The sequence below is a fragment of the Erythrolamprus reginae genome, chromosome 1 (genome assembly GCF_031021105.1).
Source record: "Erythrolamprus reginae isolate rEryReg1 chromosome 1, rEryReg1.hap1, whole genome shotgun sequence".
NCBI lineage: Eukaryota > Metazoa > Chordata > Lepidosauria > Squamata > Dipsadidae > Erythrolamprus > Erythrolamprus reginae.
This window is the reverse complement of record NC_091950.1, coordinates 310,193,302-310,212,263: the sequence shown is the minus strand read 5'-3', so window position 1 is coordinate 310,212,263 and position 18,962 is coordinate 310,193,302. Positions and strand designations below refer to the sequence as shown.

The 18,962-nt window shown below is 37.0% G+C and overlaps 1 protein-coding gene across 1 annotated transcript in view; it reads right to left on the bottom strand.

The window, feature by feature from the left end:
- The window catches only part of LAMA2 (laminin subunit alpha 2), a 528,196-nt gene that overhangs the window by 47,725 nt on the left and 461,509 nt on the right, over positions 1–18,962 (bottom strand). Inside the window, exons 44-48 of the mRNA XM_070733489.1 lie at positions 17,360–17,514; positions 11,850–11,993; positions 9,721–9,854; positions 4,866–5,025; positions 963–1,087 (exon numbers count right to left, since the gene is read on the bottom strand). Coding sequence (XP_070589590.1) covers positions 963–1,087; positions 4,866–5,025; positions 9,721–9,854; positions 11,850–11,993; positions 17,360–17,514 — 718 coding nt within the window. The remainder of the gene's footprint in view (positions 1–962; positions 1,088–4,865; positions 5,026–9,720; positions 9,855–11,849; positions 11,994–17,359; positions 17,515–18,962) is intronic.

Below are 18,962 nucleotides of genomic sequence, written 5' to 3'. Positions count from 1 at the left end.
ACGTGCAAAAGTCCACTGAATCATTTTAGCAAATACATTTTATTCAATCATCAATTTAATTTGATGTAGTATATAAAGTACATGAGCAAAAACCTATCAATTTATTGATTTCAAGAAATACAATTTAATTTCCTGCATTCAGGGAACCAGATAGCTAAATGAAGTAGGAATACAAAGCTTTGAATCAAAATTTCACACAGCTCGTATGCTATGAGTCCTTGCTGATATACATATTATATATCACACAAATAATATATATTTGCAAGATCTGTCAGGTTGATACTGTTAGATACCTGCATAATTTGCATGATGTCATGATTTGCATGGTACATTATCTATTTGTTCTTTGTATATGCAAATAACTGAAGAAATAACCTCAGACATGTAAAGGTTAATTTTACATGTCTGAGTAAATGTTTACTTCCTAAGTAAATGTTTACTTCCTATATATTTTCAGTCATTCATCCAACATATATATGTATTGTGGAAGGAATGGTGAATATTATGAGCTATGCCATACAATTTTCACTTTTCAGAGTGGTTTTAATAATGATTGGGGTTTCAAAAAGCTGATCCTTATACTAAAAAAACCAAATTATGGTCTTTCAAAGTGTCATGTCTATATAAAAAGAAGTATCAATAAATTTAGGAAAAAATTGAGAGATCCTTAGCTAAAAGGAAGGAAGGAAGGAAGGAAGGAAGGAAGGAAGGAAGGAAGGAAGGACTTAAAATGTTTGCAGTCACATTACCCTTTTATATTTGATATATCCAGAGAAGCTATTATTGAACTAGTTATTCATTTTCATGATGATAATGGTCAAATTTATACTGTGATGCTTGACAAAAATTAGAATCTAATCTATAGTTTAAGTGCATGGACATATTTTGAATATTTTGAAAAAAACATGAACATATTTTTTTTAAAATAATTACAATAAACAATATTATGGGGAAAGACCTACCTGACAGCACAGCCTTTACACTCTCCTTCAATGTCTCTGAAATTCCATAATCCGATTGGTTTGCTGTCTAAATAGGTTTCTCCCATACATCCCGTGAATGTAGTGACTCTAACAGCATCAGATTTCTGGAAGTAGAAAGTACACCGGCTAAGTAGTGAATTCTTTATTAATTGAGTATTACAAATATTATAATTTGTAACAAAAGCCAGTATTTGTCCATAACCTGCTTTTAGAGGTTTGTTCCCACATATTGCCTGATTTTCAACAGAAGTGGAAGCTATTAAAACAAAAATGATTGACATAGATAGAGAAACATACCTTCTGTGTCACAGCACTTGCCTTCTGAATTAGGTTTCTGAACATAACCTTTATGAGGTTTATGAACATAACCTTTACGAGCAAATTGTTTACTGATACAGATGATTATTGATGTAGACAAATGATAATTATAAAGAAATATAAGAGTTTTACTGAAACTTTTGAGTAAAATATATACATGTATGAGGAGTTCTAATATAACTTTTTAAAAATGTTGCTTCTTTTTTAGTTCATCAAAAAACTAAAGACATTTTTGTTTAAAAAATGAGAACTATTTTAAAATCAGTTAGCAAGTGGGTGCACAATATTAGAATAAGTCTTAGCTTTCTTTTTTAGATAGCCTTTTAATTTTGGTTTTGTAGAATCATAATTATCAGAAGTTATCAGTAGAAGCATGCAAATACAGCAGTTTGAAGAACACTATGTTGTAATTGTTGAATTGCTGAAAGAGAATTGTCCTCACATGAAGTTGTCCTTTTTAAAAGTTCCTAATTATCTTTTATGTATAATTTCATCAATATCATTTTATTTCCAGATATTTAACAATTTGAGACATACAACCACCTGGTACATTTCATGAGGAGTTATGAACATTTAAAATATTAATGTATGAACATCTGAGGAATAGAAACATGACTTTCAAGCATGGCATGAAATCTGAAAAACTTCCAAATTCACGGTGAATATGGTAAAGTTGGTATTACAATCTAATCAATTCACACTGAAAAGAACTCTTAAAAAGGAAAAGTGGATGAGTGATTGTGAAAGTGACTGTGAAAGAGATCTCGGAGTCTTGGTGAATAACCAACTAAATATGAGCCAGCAATGTGCAGCAGCAGCTAGAAAAGCCAACACAATCTTAAACTGCATCAACAGGGAGATACATTCCAAGACTAGGGAGGTATTAATACCACTCTATAATGCCCTAGTCAGACCTCACCTGGAGTATTGCATTCAGTTATGGTCACCACACTTCAAAAGAGACATAGAAACTCTGGAAAAGGTACAGAAAAGAACAACCAAAATGACTAGAAACCAAGACATACAAAGAAAGATTGCAGGAACTGGGCATGGGTAGTCTAGTGAAAAGAAGGGCTGGGGGGACATTGATAGCAGTATATAGTTACTTAAGGGGTTGCCATGGAGACAAGGGGGTCACTTTATTTTCCAGGGCACTAGTGGGCCAGAGAAGGAACAATGGATGGAAGCTGACCAAGGAGAGATTCAACCTGGAAATAAGGAAGAACTTCCTGACAGTCAGAGTGATCAACCAATGGAACGGCCTGCAGGCAGAGGTTGTGAACGCCCCATCCACATTCAAGAGGAAATTGGACTACCATCTGGCTGGGGAGGTGTAGGGTTTCCTGCTTGAGCAGGGGGTTGGACTTGATGACCTACAAGGTCCCTTTCAACTCTAATAAGTAAATAAATAACTAAATAAATATTGAGAGGAGCAAGTTCAGAAAAGGAAGTATTTTTTTAATGTTAAAACAATCTACTATGTTGGGCTCTTAAAGAGAAAGTTGTTACTGTTGGTCACACATTAGACAGATGTTTAAACTGAATTTGGCATTTCTATCCACACAGCGAGTCCTTCGGAAAGTCCTAAAATAGGGAGATGTTGGTTTTATTATTGTTCTGGTTTGATTTCTTTTGAGTTAGCATTGGCTCATAACAGCTATCTGGAAAGGTCCCTTATCACCTACCCATAATCAACATTAATCTGAACTGTCATGGCCATAATGGATGTTTTAAAGTAATTTAAATATTGGATTTGTCTTACATTGTATTGCTATTGCTGTGAGTCGCCCCGAGTCTGCGGAGAGGGGCGGCATACAAATCTGATTAAACTTGAAACTTGAAACTTCTTCAAGGCATTATATAAATAAATTAATTAACTAGGGTGGTTGGAATTCTTGCTATGTGTATATTTACTAGTTGTTATTGCTAATTAATTCCCCATCTTGTTTACTATTTTATGTTCTATTTTGATCGTGTATTTGTTATTTTGTTTTTATGGTAGAGTATTTTGGGGTTGAGGGATCTCTTAAGTCGAATAATGAATGAACTAAATATGTAATTAAGAATCCCAAAACCACAGTATAATTTCTGAAGGTATTTTTCCATAAATTTATGCATCATATTAACTCAAATTAGAACACATTGAAAGTGTATGCATATATCATATTTAAATATATGAATGAAATTATTTGGGGATTATATATCTATTTAAAGCTCTAAGGTTCGCTAGAAAACACTAGGATTTAAATTACTGGGAAAGTATCAGATGAGAGGAAAGATTAACAAAGGATATATAAAATTATTTGAAATTGAAGCAGATTCCCATAATAATAATAAAAATGATTTAAGAGGAGTGAAGTGAAATTGCATTTTAAAAAGAGTTTAGGATCCAAGATGGATCTGTTAATCCATCCACCTATCCATCTCAGTACAAGGTTTATAAAATATTGTACATATCATTATAAATGAACTTAAATATTATGGAAACCGCTTTTAAATAGAAGATGGGAAACAGGTCTTTGCAAAATTTTATTTTTTTAGGGTTAAATAAAATATCTATCCATCGGTGTTTGCGATGGACACTGGAGTAAACACATGGACCATAAAGCTGAGATTTAATGGGTCACTTTATTTATTAAATCAGGACCTGTAGAGGTGAAATCTGTTTACTAACCTGTTTACTAATGATTCTAAAGAACTGGTTTGAATCAGTAGGAACCCATTCAGTGATGGGCTCCTAAGGATACGGTCAGGTATGTACAACCGGTAGAAAAAATTTGGTCAGGTACAAAGAACCGGTAGAAAAATTTTGATTCCCCCCCCCCCCTTCTAGGCTCTGATTATGTTTTTCCTATCGCAGTAAATGAGGTTGAATGTGTATAATTTTAGAAGAGCTGTGCATGCGTGTATGTGTGTACATACAGTTTATATAGTAGATAATGTATATTTTTGTGTGCCTATATGTAATATGTATGTACACATATGGCATATATACATAGAATTAAATAGTATACTTTGGATGTTCAGTAATAGTAAGGGAAATTGTATCTCTTTGAGGCGAGGAGAGGCCAGTCACCCTAACCCTAACCTAAACCTTTGACATGAGTGATGTCAAGTTGGCCATCTTTAAGCCAGTCACATGACCTTTAAGCTACCCCGGTCACATGATCATCAAGCTAGTAACACTTGGTCACATGCCCAGAAAACCACACCCACAAAATAAGCCACACCCAGTGTGATAGTAAATTTTTTTACAGCCCTTCACTGAACCCACTGAAATAGTGTTAGCAACTCTTATCCCTTTAAAATATTTATTTTATTGGCAATTAATTAGACTGCAGTCTAGAAGTCACTTCCTGCACAACTCTTTGAAATCCCACAGAGGGCAGTGATTTAAGAGTCTCCCTCTCAAGCAAATTTACGTAGAGGGGCGGCATACTAATCTAATCTAATCTAATCTAATCTCTAATCTCTAATCTAATCTATAAATGCTTTAAATAAAACGAAGAAACATTGACCATTTAAGCCATTTAAACTCCATTTAAGCAGAGAATCACTCATTACCTTTATTTTCTCAGTTAAACCTCCAACAAATAGCATGGCATTTGCATCCACATCTAAAATCGTGTAACCAGGTGGAGAAATTGCACTGAAAATGCTTGGAATGATGGTGGCTTTGGGACCATCTAATGCCTGTACTGAAATTGTGCCATTTCTTCCAGTCCTGTAAGAGAAAAAACATAGGAGTGAGTTTCGCTACTCATCAACTAATATTCACCTTCATGTAAATACAAGCATTCTCTCCAACCTTTGAAGATATTTACATATGCATTTTTAAAATTTCTGTATTCATATTTTAAGTTATTAGGATACACTACGGATTCTGATGGTTGGGCAAGACTTCACGTGAAGAGTAAGCCAACAGGAATGGATTTCTATTGATTAGGTTAAAACACAGGTGCCCGATAATATGTAATCCCTGTGGCAAGAAGTTATGAGACGAAGCCAGTTTATTATTTTAATCTGACAAGAAAAGTTCCACTATGGAAACACAGAATTCTGTGGACTACAATTTCAATCCACCACCCCTGTTGCCTGAAAGTCCACACCACACAAATGGAGAGGACAATTTCTTAGTTATTTATATTAGCTTCTACAGTTTGAAGGGATTTTTATCTAAATCTAAAATGCAGCTTTTTTTTTATTTTTTAAAGATAAAGGTCACAATTCCTTTATTGGGTGCAGATGCCGTCTCAGAAAATAAAATATACTGGAAAATAACAAACACCAATTTATTCTACAGACTCAAGTGAGTTTATGCATCAAAAATGTTTTATATTTTACTGAACAGGCATCTGCGTCACATTTTTTTTCTTTCTTTGCACCTTCCTGCACACCCCCACACCCACTTTTGAATCTGAAGCCCTCCAGACTTCCAAGGCTCAGCTCTTCATTTGTTTATTCCTTTGTCTGTTCTGTTTCACGACAGACATGTTTTGCACTCTGAATAAATTCAATGGTTTTATTATGGCAGTACAGATCATGAATGGCACTTCAACAGATCAAGACAAAAGTACTTCTGTTTTGAGTTTCCAACAGAACAAGAACTATTCCATTGGAACCACTCAAGTGACTAGGGGTGGGTTCCTGCCGGTTTGGAATAGATCGCCCGAACCAGTAGCAACCCACAGTTGACATCACTGAACTGGATCATCTGGTGCTGGTCCATCTTTTTTTGAATTTTTTTTGCAAATTATTTTAATGTTTTGAAGGTTTTACCTGTTCTGCTACTTGTAAATAGAATACCCTATGAGACTAGACTTTCAATCCTGGGCCTAGAAAGTTTAGAACTAAGACGTCTTAAACAAGATCTAAGTACTGCCCACAAGATCATATGCTGCAACGTCCTGCCTGTTGGCGACTACTTCAGCTTCAACCACAACAACACAAGAGCACACAACAGATTTAAACTTAATATTAACCACTCCAAACTTGACTGTGTAAAATATGACTTCAGTAACCGAGTTGTCGAAGCGTGGAACTCATTACCGGACTCCATAGTGTCATCCCCAAACCCCCAACACTTTACCCTTAGATTATCTACAGTTGACCTATCCAGATTCCTAAGAGGTCAGTAAGGGGCGAGTACAAGTGCACTAGAGTGCCTTCCGTCCCCTGTCCTATTGCTCTCCTATATCTCCTATACCTTTCTTCTATTCCTATATCTCTTCTTCTACTCTTTCATTGATAGGTTCTATTACTATATCTTCTTTTCTATTATTTCTTAGATATATTTTACTATGAGTATCTCCTCTATAACCTTCATCATGTATTTTACTATGTGTATATAGATATATACCCACTAAAACCCTCATTGTGTATTGGACTAACTAACTAACTAACTAACTAACTAACTAACTAACTAACTAACTAACTAACTAAATAAATAAATAAATAAATGGGCCCTCCAGACCACTCCTGGGTTTTATACTGACCTTTATTCCTTTGCTTGAAACACAGCTGTGTTTCAGACTGATTCCAGCTACTGAGCATGTGCAGAAGCCAAATTGCATGAGGGAATGCCCGCATCAGTGTGAGTGGAGTGTGCACGTGCAAAACGTCACAATGCAAATCAGTGGCGAAGGTAAGTGGAACCGACCCTTGCAAGTGATATAGTTTAATCAGCATGCAGATCAAAACACACATTTTGAAGATGCTCAAACTTCAGTCAAAGGGATTAGGATTCAAACCCTAATCTCAAAGAATGACTTGGAAGCAGGATTTTTTTTTGGGATGTGGCTCCTATAAGGCTCGAGGCCCCTACAAAAGCTAGTGAAGAGCTGAGCCACTGGAAAAGGCTGTGAGTCTTGCCTGAGACTCCTGACCTAATCTCTTGCTTGAGACCACTATTCCAAAATTGCAGGTATTCACAAACCTGCCTTGATTTTGCTCCATACCCCAGTTCTCATGAGCACTGCATGCACACGCACATACGAAGCTGCAACAAAATCTGATAAGAATGGTAGAGGGGAAACTTGAAATGATCTGAAGACAAATTCTTCAGAAAATTTCAGCTTAGGTGTTGCTCCCACAATCCATTCAGTTGTTGCTATTCCTATGTCCATTTCCTAATGAAGAAACACAATTATGGTAGCCTTATTCACAAAGTACTTTTGTCACAGCCATATTGGCAAAAATAATATGTAAATAAGACGGGTCACTGCTTTATTCATTTGGACAATAATATGCCGCTAAAGAACGCTACACATCTTCTAATGTCTAAAAAGTCAGTAGGGCTTTTAAAATATTTCTTGTATTTATTAGGTAATTCTACTCGTCCACTCATAAAACAAAAACATATTTTAAAAAGAAATCCAAAACAGTGCATACAAAAATAAATACATTAAAAGCTAATATGATAGCAATGCCCCACAGGAAAAAAAATTTAGGAACAGATAAGGAGATGGCTACAGGAGATAATAGGAGAACAAATAGAATTTAAACCTGAATTATTATTATTAGGAATAATTAACCAAAAAATAAAGGAACAAATCCAATATATCATTTTACATATAGTAACCGCAGCAAAAATTGTATACGCTCAGAGTTGGAAATTGAAAATACACCAAGCAATGAAAGGATTATACATAAGATACTGAAATGTTCAGAGATGTATAAGCTCACATTAGAAATGAAAGGGAAGGGAGAAACAGAATTTTAATGAAGTGTGGAATAAGTGGTATAATTGGTTAGAACAGTGAAATAAAGATGTATAGAAATACAAGTAAATAACCATATGAAACATATAACACAGTACTAAAATGTTTATTGATATGTAAGTTGGAAAAAATGAAAAATGAAACTTAAAAAAAGAGCAAACACAACATTCTCACTATTGTAAAAGCACTGGCAGAAGCTTCTCCACTTTGTAAAGCTATACAGTGGAACCCCGACATAAGAGCTGCTCTACTTAAGAGCAACTCGAGATAAGAGCTGGGAGGGGAGAGATATTTTTGTTCTACTTACAAGCCCAAATTCGAGATACAAGCGCCAAGGAGCTGTCTCCTGAAGCCAAACGCTAACTTCCGCGTTCGGCTTCAGGAGACAGCTGCGAAGCGGCGCGCGTGTTTTAAAAGGTTGCAGCCGGCCTGGGGGGCTCGGGGGGGTGCTTGCAGCTTTCTTTCTTGCTCTTTTTCTTTCTCTCTTTTACCTTCCCTTCCTCTATTTCTTCTTTTCTTTCTCCTTCCCACCTTCTTCCCTCCCTCCCTCCCTTCACTCATTCCTCTCTTACTCTCCCCTTTCATAAGTTTCCTTGCTTCCTTCCTCTGTTCCTGTCCCTTCCCTCTTTCCTTCCTTCCTTCCCACCCTCCGTCCATTCATTCACCCATTCCTCTCTTGATCGCTTAAAGCCGGTCCCTGCTGCAAAAAGGGTTGGGGACCTCTGTCCTACAGGATTGGGTGGCAGAGAAGTTGAACATATGTAAATTTAAAAGTTTAAGAAAGTTTACAAGTTAAGTGAAAGAAACTTCATTATTCATTTATATGTACATGTACATTTCTTCATTAAAAACATGTCTTTCTGCATAATTTAGACTAACTTTGTGAGTTTTTTGAGGGCTGGAACCAATTAAAATTATTTACATTAATTCCTATGGGGAAAAGTCGTTCAAGATAAGAGCTGCTCGACTTAAGAGCCCAGGTCCGGAACGAATTAAACTCGTATCTCGAGGTACCACTGTATTTTGAAGGTAAAAGGAGAAAGGTAGCAGAGGTGACTTTCAGCAGGTTCTGAACAGTTCTGGAGAACCGGTGGTGGAAATTTTGAGTAGTTCAAAGAACCGTTAATACCACCTCTGACTGGTCCCATCCCCATATATTCTCTGCCTCTTGAATCCTAGCTGATTGGGAGGAAATGGAGATTTTACATTATCCTTCCCCTGCCATGCCCCTCAAGCTACACCATGCCACACCCACCAAGCTACGCCTACGGAACTGGTAGTAATTTTTTTAATCCCACCACTGAAGCAAGTCTCACAGAGACATCTCACCTGGAATTTTCTTTTCCTTCCCACATGGTCATAACAATTTACTGCACTCTGAGAAGGATCCCTGAAATTGCTTTACTTTCAAATTTTATATTTGATTGTGTATTACATAATATTAGATTCTATAATACAATAGGCTGGGCTCCCAGAAGAACTTAATTCAAAAGAATTTGCATGAGTGTGATGCCATTTAGAAAATGTTTATTTATTTTATTTATTTATTTATTTTATTATTTAGACTTGTATGCCGCCCCTCTCCGCAGACTCGGGGCGGCTTACAAATGTTATCTTTTTACTAGGCTCTTTTGGAATCTGGAGCATGGAATCACCGTTTGAGGCTGACATAATTACTATGGAAGATGTTAGGAACTTACCTTGATGCTTCAATTCGGTACCAAACTCCATCATCAATTGTGAGATCCGGATAGTCCGCACGCCCAACCCCAGATCCGACATCCCATAAGAAATCCACTTTTCCTTTACGCATTTCTATGGCCAAGAAGTCAGTCTAAAATGAGGAAAGGATATTTTGAACAAAATGAAAATAGCATAATGATAGTGTTTACGATCTCTGAGACAATCTGGTAAAATAAATCAAAGTGTTATTTAGTAAAATAGTGAAAATGAAGCAATTAAATGCAATGAACGGTTATATACTACCATAAAGGGGTATCATAATTATTTTTAATGTATTTCTTGAAAACCTTCTTTATCATGTCCTATATGTAATATTTATGAATTGAAACATTATATTTCCTATTAGCGATGACTGTCAATCTGTTTTGCTTAATCCATAATATCCTGTATAATTTACACATTTAAAAATATTTAAATTTATTTATTTTTAAATATATACCGGTAGTTAAAGCAAAGAGGCCACGTTTTGGCCAACCAGGAAGGACGTCTTTGTGACGTCAAAGCTCCGCCCATGGAATTCCCTATTGGGATTCCCCACCTCCTTTCCAGCCTCCAGATCGTCCGAAAACGCTGCCGCCAATCGCAAAAACGGCGCTCTGCTGAGCGCCGCCGCCCGGCTGTAACCTTCTGAAACAGCTGGGCGCTTCTCGGCGGCCTCCGGAACCCAAACCCGAACTTCCGGGTTCGGGTTCAGGAGAATGCCGAGAAGCCCCCCTGCTGTTTAAAAAGGTGACAGGCGGGTGGCGGCACTTCTCGGCAGCCTCCCGAACCCGAAAAGTTTGGGTTCAGGTTCGGGAGAATGCCGAGAAGCCCCCCGGCTGTTTTAAAAGGTGACAGCCAGGCGCCGCCGCCCAGCGGAGCGCCATTTTGGGATTTTCCCCCCCCCCTTGCACGCATTAATCGCTTTTACATTGTTTCCAATGGGAAACATTGTTTCGTGTTACGAACTTTTCGCCTTACGAACCTCCTTCCGGAACCAATTAGGTTCGTAAGACGAGGTATTACTGTACTTGTTTTTGCTGTTCCTTGAGAAAATATAGACAGGATGATATGGGATGAAGTGATTTATGGGAAATGGCTGCTTGGGCAGGAGACCTACACTGCTTCAGACAAATGATTATTCAACATCTTCTTTAAAACTTCCAGTATTGGAGCATAAACAACTTCTGGAGGCAAGCTGTTCCATTGATCAATTGTTCTAACTATCAGGAATTTTCTCCTTAGTTCTACGTTGCTTCTTGTCCTGCCCTCAGGTGCTTTGTAGAATAACCTAACTCCCTTTTCTTTGTGGCAACCCCTGAGATATTGGAACACTTTATCATGTCTCCCCTAGTCCTTCTTTTCATTAAACTAGATGTACCCAGCTCCTGCAACTGTTATTCATGTTTTATCCCCCAGTCCCCCTAATCATCTTTGTTATTCTTCTCTGCACTCTTTCTAGAGTCTCAACATCCTTTTTACATTGTGGTGACCAAAACTGAATGCAGTATTCCAAGTATGGCCTTACCAAGGCATTATAAAGTGCTATTAACACTTCACATGATCTTGATTCTATCCCTCTGTTAATGCAGCCTAGTACTGTTTTGGCTTATTTGGCAGTTGCTGTACACTGCTAGCTCCTATTTAAATGGTTGTCCACTAGCACTCCAAGATCCCTCTCTGTTCAGCAAGGTGCCACATATACTGTACCTGTGATATTTTGTTTTTCTTGCCTAAATGTAGAACCTTACTTTTTTCATCATTGAATTTCATTTTGTTATATAGTGCCCGATGTTCAAGTCTGTCAAGATCCTTCTGTATCTTGAACCTATATTCTGGAGAGTTGGCTATTCTTGCCAGTTTGGTGTCATCTGCAAATTTGATGAGTGCCTCATCTATCCCTTCGTTCAAGTCATTGATGAAGATATTGAAGAGTACTGGGCCTAAAATAGAGCCTTGGAGTACTCCACTGCATACTTCACTCCATGTAGATGCATAATAATAGGTAGCTCTATGAATATCAGATGGTGCTCCAGCTATATTGCCAGAATTAATATCAACATACAATCAGATAGCAAAATTTTAAAAAAACCCAATGCAGACTTACGTATCTATTACTTCCAAGATAAAAAAGTAGATTATCAGGAACGGTTGTCTTTACATTGAGAATAATAGTGTTGTACAATCCTTTTTTAATTTCTGGTCTGTATGTTCGGATACAGTTCCCTCCTGAAGCCACAGATACTTTAATCTTCAATTAGCAATTAAAGGCAAGAGAGAGAGAGAGAGAGAGAGACAGAGAGACAGAGAGACAGAGAGAGAGAGAGAGACAGAGAGAGAGAGAGACAGAGAGAGAGAGACAGAGAGACAGAGACAGAGAGACAGAGAGAGAGAGAGGGAGAGAGAGAGAGAGAGAGAGATATCCACTTTTAATGTTTGCAATGCCATTCATGAAAATAAATTGATCTGAATTTTCTAGAGATCTGACATTAGAATACAAACTACTAGCAATTTTATGTAACATTCTCTAAGGACATCATACCAGAATATCAAAGTCCTGTTTTGACAACTCAATTGCTGAATAATTCAGAAGTAACTGCCTGTATGACCTACCATATTTGAGACTTGTACACTATATTAATTTAATTAAATTCTTTCCTATTGTTTTGGGTCTGGGTTATGAAAGCCTTTTGTATATTGTGCCTCTACTGTCAATTGTTGCTAGATGTGTCCCATAGGATCTTTTAATTTTAAAAACTAATTATCTAATAGTCACTAAGAGTTCACTTAGTGCTTACTGTTATATTATTATCATTATTTTTAAAAGCAATGGCATTTCTGAGTATGTAAAAAAAAAAGGCTCAATAAAGACCCAGTCAATTTGCTTTATTGAGTTTACAGAATTACTTTCCAAAAACAAACAAGAAAGTTGAACATTGTATGTGATTGCTGAAGTTCATTATCTGAAACTCTGAAAGAGTATCATACTAACCAGGCAAATGCACTTATCATTATTAATTTCATAATTTGAAAATGCATAATTCTAGTATTATAAGAGAAATGTATACAGTTTTTAATTTTTTTTATCATAATTATCATCTCTGCAACATTTCCACATCGATATATCTCAATTTCATCATTTTTCCTTTTCTATCTATCTATCATCCATCCATCCATCCATCCATCTATTATTTCTACACCTATTAATCTACACACACACACACACACACACACACACACACACACACACACACATTTAGATTAATATATAAATCTACATATATATATATACATACATATGTGAATGATGAGGCAGCAGCCATCTCGATCACCGGAACATAGAAACTTTAATAAAACCACTTAGCTTTCGTTAGCGTGCTGCTAACTTCGTCAGAGTTTTAAAATGCCGTGGGAGACAAACATCTTTATAAAGCATTACTCAGTCTGCTCATTGCCCATGTCACGGGGCCACACCCTTCCCTCCCCCCTGCGGTAAGCCTAATTGTGGGTTTAATCATGCTGGCTAAAGGGAGATCTACCTCTTTTGCTCGTGTTTGTTGCCTTTTTCCCTCCCCAAGGGAGGGGGTGGAATTGTGAGGCTTAATCCTGCTGGCTGTAGGGAGACCTGCCGCTTTTACTCGTGTTTGTTGCCTTTTTCCCTCCCCAAGGGAGGGGGTGGAGTTGTGAGGCAATGCTTCGGAGGTGTTTGGTATTCCTTTCTTCCCTCCATTGTCGTTGTTACTTTTTATAATGGTACATGTCTGCTCTTGCAATTTTTTTTTTACCCATGTCCTAGACCTAGGACGAGGACATGGGTAAAAAAATTGCAAGATTTTCTGATTTTCTCAAAGTTTGATCCGGCCTATGCGCTACTTTGACCCCATGGGGTGCCAGTACCCTCCCGTACATACAAGGGGTATCCGAAACAGCCGCACGCATACTGGCACCCCATGGGGTCAAAGTAGCGCATAGGCCGGATCAAACTTTGAGAAAATCAGTAATGCGCCCAAAGGAAACCTTAGTGAAGGAGGAGTCCTCCTCAGTAATTTACCGTATAAACTGCAATAATTGTGCTCACCACTATGTGGGTGAAACGGCTAAAAGATTGAGAACTCGTATACACGAACACAAATTGGCGGTCCGACGTCAGGAACAACGCTCCCAGATTTGGACACACATGGAGGAGCAGGATCATGGCTTCGATTTCCAGGGAACTGAGATTCTGGCGTGAGATGAAACCAAGGGAGGTCGCCTCCTAAAAGAAGCCTGGTTCTCCAACGAAAATTCTTTAAATAGACATATTGATATGCCATCAGCATACCAGGCTTTAAGGCACCAACAACGACTTAAAGGAGATAGGTCATTAGGATTGGATAAAGCCCCTAACAGAATTCTCCAGGTCAGGCATAGAAACCAGCTAAATGAGGGTGGAGCAACCCCTAGTGGGAAACAAGGGAACATACTGGAGCAACACGGAGGTAGAGGGGGAGGGGCACAATGCAGGTTTAACGCAGGGGACAAGGGGGGATTAGAACAGTGCAGACCTAGGACGAGGGCATGGGCAAAAAAATTGCAAGAGCAGACATGTACCACCATAGAAAGTAACAACGATAATTGGGGGAAGAAAGAAATATCAAATACCTCCAAAGCATTGCCTCGTAACTCCACCTCCTCCCTTGGGGAGGGAAATAGGCAACAGACACGAGTAAAAGCGGTAGTTCCCCCTTTAACCAGCATGATTAAGCCTACAATTAGGCTTGCTGCAGAGGGGAGGGAAGGGTGTGGCCCAGTGACGCGGGCTATGAGCAGACTGAGTAATGCTTTATAAATGTGATTGTCTCCCATGGCATTTTAATACTCTGACGAAGTTAGCAGCACGCTAACGAAAGCTAAGTTGTTTTATTAAAGTTTTATGTTCCGGTGATCGAGATATATATATATATATATATATATATATATATATATATATATATATATATATATATATATATATATATTCTGCTGGTGTGTCCCAACCACCCATGATTACAGGGTAATGTAATATATATATACGAAAACAAACAAATATATATATATATCTCACCATCATCAGGCTGAAGTTTTAAGCTTCGTGTTGCTGTAAATATGGAACACGAAGCTTAAAACTTCATATATATATATATATATATATATATATATATATATATATATATATGTTAAATGTTTTTAGCTGTAATTTTAAAATTAAGGGAGACTAGGATGGTCCCATTTCGGCCTTGTTCTGGCCTCATCAGCTAGCCACACCCTTTCCTTTACTGTATATATATGATATATACAGTATATGATACATCTTATATCCATCAGAGATGTATTTCTAGTTCTGATGAAAGGTTGTGCAAATATACTCAAAAAATGAAATCTTGTGGCATATGCACATGGAGTTTTAGAAGTTTTAGATTGCCATCTGCAGGGACCTTGGAGAAGGACAATGTACCCTTTCTCTGAATTTCTCTACAAATTAGATCCCTTACCCTTGGTGTATTGATAAAGCTAGAGAGACTTGGGTTTCCCAGTGTATCTCCAAGGCATAATATGCTTTTTTTTACCCTTCTTAAAGGGGAAGGTCTATACCAGTGATGGCAAACAGTTTTTTCTTTGGGTTCCAAAAGAGCATGGGTGCACGCTATTGCATATTCCCACGCTCATAATTCAATGCCCAGGGAGGGCGAAAACAGTTCCCTCTGCCCTCCAGAGGTCCTCTGGAGGACCGAAACGGCCTGTTTCCCAACTTCTGGAGGGCCCAGTAGGTTCGTGTTTTGCCCTCCCCAGGATCAAAAGGCTTCCCTGGAGCCAGAAGATGGTAAAATCAGCCCCCCCATCCCCTCAGAGGCTCTCAGGAAACCAAAAACACCCTCCTTGGGCCTCTGTGCAAGCCAAAAATCAGCTGGGCAGCACACATACACATTGGAAATGAGCTAGGGCAACATCTCACATGCCAACAAATACGGCTCTGTGTGCTCCTTGTGGCACCCGTGTCATAGGTTCGCCATCACAGGTCTATACTCTATATGTTAACATTGTCTGCAGTTATTTGGGATTGTGCATGAATGTGTATTTGTCTACTTTAACACAATTACTGCAATGAATGATAAGAGGGTCTCTGAATGGCTTTCACAATATATTATCACTGAAACAGTTTACAGGCATAGTAAGTAAACAAATAAATCAAAGAAGCAAATTAAACTGTTAGTAGTTGTTCAATGTAAGGATCATATTAGCAAATATGACAGCATGCAAACTAAATTGTATCTCACCAGATTTATTCTGCAGTAAGAATTGTAATTATGTGAGAAGAAATAACTGTTATCTATGATAGTTTATATTCATTATTTGTTTTAGGGGTGTAAGGGAGCAGTAGCTGCAGAGCATTCAGACTAGAACAGTAAAGCAACAATCACAAAATAAAATCAAAATAGCCTGGAAGGAAATACATTACACTTAAATGTGTAAGTTTAGAAGGTTAGTTGCCTACATTAAAAAATAGCCCAAAAAGATTTATACATTTTAAAACCTTTGAATGGTACAAATATCACTGAGACAGAACAGCTATTAAAGAACGATCAATGTGGATTTTTCTATCCTCACCCATAAAAATACAGATACCTACTCCAAGGCATAAATAATGTTAGGAATGTAACTTTAAAATCTATAGATGGAAATTATTGTGGAGGTAAATGATTGCCTCTATTTTATATGAGGGGCTATTTATCAAGTAAATATGCTGTTTTCTCATTATTATGACACATGCTTTCCTTTTTATATTTTTCCCGGAGCAACATAAAAGCTTTGACTTGAACATATTCATCTCCAGAGATCCTTTTTTAAGGTTCTTGTAGGTCAGAGGGCAAATAGACTTAGCATTACCAGTTAAAATGTGTTTCAAATGTAATTGCATTTTGAAGACAACTTGGGACTCAATAATAAAGCTATAAAGTGATGTTCTAACCCATGTACATAATGGAGGAGGGGGGAAATGGGGCAACAATCTCCTAATATTCTTAGCTAGTCTGCAAGATCTTGTCAATTTCACTTTCAAAGCAGCAGCACTTCCTGATTATCAACTGTATGCATTCAGAATATAGTAGGGACTGTATTGGGTGAAAATTATTCATTAAATATTTGATCAGTAAGTTTCTGTTCAAATATTAATATGTCCTATTAATATTTATGTAGGAGGTTATATTTTATCGATATATATTAATTCCAATTGTTGAGATGAGGATGAAACTATACTGTTACTGTTGCTTCTTCAAGCTCTTACTTTAAGAGCAATGCTTGGTGAGAAGATTGATTTGAAAACTTGCAATGAAACTGATGTGAATATTTTAGGACAACCTTGGGATTTTTAATTTACTGTGACTGAGTAAACAGAATTTTCCTGTAGGCAGCAGTTATGTAGCCTGTACAGGTAAAGTTTCATTATTCACTTGGAGGAGGAAGATTACAGTAAGAAATAGGGAGGAAAAGCTCCAGGCAGAATCTGGCAAACCAACTTCTGTAGCCACCAAAAGTACAATTCATTTCTTGAAAGTCTTTATTTTTTCAAAGAAATAAGCTAAGCTCTTAAGAAAGTCTTACAGAATTGGCTTGCTTCCTGGCTTGATTTATCAGGTCCTTAATGTGAGAGATGTTCTTCCCCAAGTTATCTTGAAGTTGTTTGATTGGTTTCAATTTATCCATCAACCGATCTGCTTCTTTGCCCAGATTTTTAACGGTGTCATCTGCATCAGCAACTTTATGGGAAAAAATAAAACAAAAATAGAACAGATTAAATTTTGGATCCAAGCACCACTAATAAAAACTAAGAGCACTCTGGGGCAGTGATTCATAAATAAAAAATGAACTTTTCCCTTGACTCTCTCCTCTCAGAAATTTGCATCATGGGTACTTTGTTCAAACTTTTCATTATACCTGAAATAGAAAACTGTTGGTTGATTTTGCATTGTAGCCAATGATACTTACTTCATGTAACCATTTGGATTTGATTATTAATGTAGTTCCTGATCTGGATGGATCCTTGGGAAATGATGATTTAAATTAGCCATGATGCAAATTTCAAAATAAGAATGTCAGGAGTGAAAGGAAGAATGTTATATTAATTTCTAAATTCATGAACTATGTTTAAAACTGGGTTTGCTGTGCTCAAAGCAATCTACAGTTATCATATTAAAGATGGAAAATAATTGCCATTTGAATTTGAATTTTATAACTTGCTTTACAGGCAAAATATAAGCAAAGCAGCAAGAGTTAGAAAAGTGCTCTGGGGAGCTAAGGCTACAGGGCTTACATTCTTGCATTGCAGAACACGTTTTGAATTAAAATAGTAATTTGCCAATTAATAAAGGAAGTGTTTCATGTCTAAAATATATTTTTCCAGATTCCCCGAATTTGCAAAATTTGGATAAACATGACAACAGGAACTTCAGAGCATGGTTCAGCATAAACAAAACAAAATAATTTAATGTCCATAGATGGTTTCATATATCATATGTATAATGGGCTCCATGTGTAGATTAGATAGCAGATTAATATCTCTGCATATCCCAAAAAATGCAAGATCCCAAATCTTACTAAAAAATGTCCTTATAGATCCCTACCTGCATCGGTCTGAAAACATGTTCAGGGCATCGTAATCTAGAAAAAGGAACAATACATGGATGGGCCTAGCAACCTTGATAATATAATCCCAATCACTACCTGTTTATAGGTAGTGATTGGGATTATATTATCCTAAATCAGCAGTTAGGATTTCTGATTTGTTAGATTAAAAAATGTAGTTGTTTTTGGAAATTCACAAACAATACCAGATATTGATAAGACACCATTATTTAATGGTGTCTCATCAATATCTGGTATTCCTCTTTGCTTTTACCTGGAAAGATGCATTATAGTGAGCACACTATATTTATTTAATGGTGTCTCATCAATATCTGGTATTCCTCTTCGCTTTTACATGGAAAGATGCATTATAGTGAGCACACTAATTATGTATTTGAATACAAAACAATTAGAAAGCTCCAACGAAATGCAGCAAAAATGTTTGTATGTGCATGGGAATATACTTAATTCACTCTACTCAAAAAAAAAATATTTTTTCTGTTGAATGTGTTTAGACGATTACTCAAACTGAAAGCATTATGTTTAATTAATTAAAACTCAATAGCTAGTGACAATGGTTGCT